The sequence below is a fragment of the Lithobates pipiens genome, unplaced genomic scaffold, assembly GCF_037356315.1.
Source record: "Lithobates pipiens isolate NorthernLeopardFrog02 unplaced genomic scaffold, aLitPip1_a1.2 Scaffold_28, whole genome shotgun sequence".
NCBI classification, from domain to species: Eukaryota; Metazoa; Chordata; class Amphibia; order Anura; family Ranidae; genus Lithobates; species Lithobates pipiens.
Genome location: NW_027507789.1, coordinates 218,338,690 through 218,341,781, shown reverse-complemented (window position 1 = coordinate 218,341,781; position 3,092 = coordinate 218,338,690). Strand labels below are relative to the sequence as shown.

At 39.5% G+C, this 3,092-nt stretch overlaps 1 protein-coding gene across 1 annotated transcript; it reads left to right on the top strand.

Annotated features, from left to right (window-relative positions):
- The first annotated feature begins 433 nt into the window (after window positions 1–433).
- On the top strand, window positions 434–2,512 carry MC3R (melanocortin 3 receptor). The gene has a single exon (XM_077460542.1). It carries the CDS (start codon window positions 852–854, stop codon window positions 1,821–1,823), a length of 972 nt encoding a protein of 323 aa, XP_077316668.1. The 5' UTR covers window positions 434–851; the 3' UTR covers window positions 1,824–2,512.
- The last annotated feature ends 580 nt before the right edge of the window (window positions 2,513–3,092 follow it).

Here is a 3,092-nt window from a genome sequence, read left to right as displayed (position 1 = left end):
AAATCTTCCGGAGCTGAAGTGGTTAAACATCATATATTCTGTACAGAGGCTCAGCCAGCAAACTTTTTGACCGATGAAAATTTGTCAGACTTTCTAGGCGACCGTTGACCTCACAGATTAAATTGCACATTTTTTTATTTTTATTTTTTGTCGCCTTATCGGCCTGTTTTTTTTTTTTTAATTGCCCCCAAGCCAGGAAAATATTTTAACCTTGTGTGAGAAGATCCATCATTCTGCTACGTCTCCCGTCAAAGACCTTCGGCCAGCCGCGCAATCATTTTATATAAACCGCAGCAACTTAGAAAAGGAAAAGCTTATGTAAGCGTTTACAATATCCTGCAGGGGGCGCCAGAACACCTGTTTTTCTTCTCCAGTGTTGATATTGTAAGCACCTGCTCTCCCGGGGGGCTGTCACTCATCGCCGTGCTGGCTTTATAAGTGGGCGATTCAATGTGCTGGAGCACGAGGAGGAGTTTCAACTATCAATGAATGTGAAAATCTGGAGATATATATTTTCTTTGCCTTGTAACGGCAGCAGACAGTCCTTTTTTTTTTTGGAGGCGACGCAGCGAGCTGTGGATTGCTGCGGCACCCTGGAGCATGGAAAGACTTGCTGCTAAAGGTGTTTTAAGGGGAGCTGCTGCTCCTTCTCCCTAAATGTTGGGGGGGGAGGGGGGTGTCTACAAACCCATGGGAAGAAGTGGACATGCATGGATCATCGGCTCAGCAGTGAGCAGTTTTCGGGAACGGTCCTTGGATAAAGCTTGCTTGGTTATAAAGCTCTGTTTCTTCCTCTGAGGAGGCTTCTGGAGAACAGTTGCCCCCCCCCCCATAAAAAAAAAACTTCAGTCATGAATTCATCCAATCCAATTATCTTCATTCATTCTGTCCAGTTCAACGCCACCTTGGACTTCAACGAGACTCTCCTGCTCAACAACATCAGCGGCATTAAGTTTTGCGAGCAGGTCTTCATCAAAACCGAGGTGTTCCTGACCCTGGGGATTATCAGCCTGCTGGAAAACATCCTGGTGATCCTGGCCATCCTGAAGAACAAGAACCTCCACTCGCCCATGTACTTTTTCCTCTGCAGCTTGGCCGTGGCCGACATGTTGGTCAGCGTGTCCAACGCTTTGGAGACCATCGTCATCGCCGTGCAGAACAAGTACCTGGACATCGGGGACCAGCTCCTCCAGCAGCTCGACGACGTTTTCGACACTTTGATCTGCATTTCTCTGGTGGCCTCCATCTGCAGCCTGCTGGTGATTGCCATAGACCGCTACATCACCATCTTCTACGCCTTGCGCTACCACAGCATCATGACGGTGAAGAAGGCGCTGGCCTTGATCGTGGTCATCTGGATCTCCTGCATCATCTGCGGGATCGTCTTCATCGTCTACTCCGAGAGCAAAACGGTCATCGTGTGCCTCATTACCATGTTCTTCACCATGCTCGTCCTCATGGCCACCATGTACGTCCACATGTTCCTGTTCGCCCGCCTCCACGTCAAACGGATTGCGGCCCTGCCCGTGGACGGCGTGGTGCAGCAGCGGACGTGCATGAAGGGCGCCATCACCATCACCATCCTTTTAGGGGTCTTCGTCGTGTGCTGGGCTCCTTTCTTTCTGCACCTCATCCTCATCATCTCCTGCCCCGCCAACTCCTACTGCATCTGCTACGGTGCCTACTTCAACACCTACTTAATCCTCATCATGTGCAACTCTGTCATCGACCCCCTCATCTACGCCTTCCGCAGTCTGGAGATGCGCAAGACCTTCAAGGAGATCATATGCTGCTACGGCATGAATTTTGGAAAGTGCGGTTAGAGTCCCCCCCACCTCCCCTTCAACACGTGCGGTTGTGTTGGTCATTCATAACATTCAGTCCATTTTAACCATTCATGGTTAGGTCTGGTCTAACACAGTGAAGGGTTTTTGAAAGGTCTGGCCATCATCTTCACAAACAAAATGGGTTTGACATTTTTGTTTTATTTATTTATTTATTTTTTTACAAATAAAATAACACTTAATGATAAAAGGGACAATTGGTAAACCTCACCAACCAATCAACAGTCACATTTTCCTTAATTTTGACCATCTTAAGGTGGCTGTGGGTTTGCACTGTCTTGGCAAGAAAAAAAAAAATGTTGATTTGCTACATTTGATCAAATATGAGTTTAAGAGTCAAAATTAAAAGAAAAAAAAAAATGATTTTTTTTATTTGAGAAAATATGAATTTGAGATTCAAAATAAAAGAAAAAAAATGATAATTTGCTTGCTACATTTGAGAAAATATGAGTTTGAGAGTCAAAATTAAAAGAAAAAAAAATGATTTTTTTTATTTGAGAAAATATGAATTTGAGATTCAAAATAAAAGAAAAACATGTTGATTTGCTAATGAGAATCAAAATAAAAAATGTTAATTGGCTACATTTGTTAAAATAGGAGTTTGAGAATCAAAATAAAAAATGTTGATTTGCTACATTTGATCAAATATGAGTTTGAGAGTCAAAATTTTCTATTTGAGAAAATATGAATTTGAGATTCAAAATAAAAGAAAAAAAATGATGATTTGCTACATTTGAGAAAATATAAATTTGAGAGTCAAAATTAAAAGAAAAAAAAATGATTTTTTTATTTGAGAAAATATGAATTTGAGATTCAAAATAAAAGAAAAACATGTTGATTTGCTAATGAGAATAAAAATTAAAAAATGTAATTTGCTACATTTGATCAAATATGAGTTTGAGAGTCAAAATTAAATAAAAAAAAAAAGATTTTTTTTATTTGAGAAAATATGAATTTGATATTCAAAATAAAAGAAAAACATGTTGATTTGCTAATGAGAATCAAAATAAAAAAATGTAATTTGCTACATTTGATAAAATATGAGTTTGAGAATAAAAATAAAAAAATGTTGATTTGCTACATTTGATAAAAGATGAGTTGGAGAAGCAAAATAAAAAATGTTGATTGGCTACATTTGTTAAAATAGGAGTTTGAGAATAAAAATAAAAAATGTTGATTTGCTACATTTGATAAAATAGGAGTTTGAGAATAAAAATAAAAAATGTTGATTTGCTACATTTGAGAAAC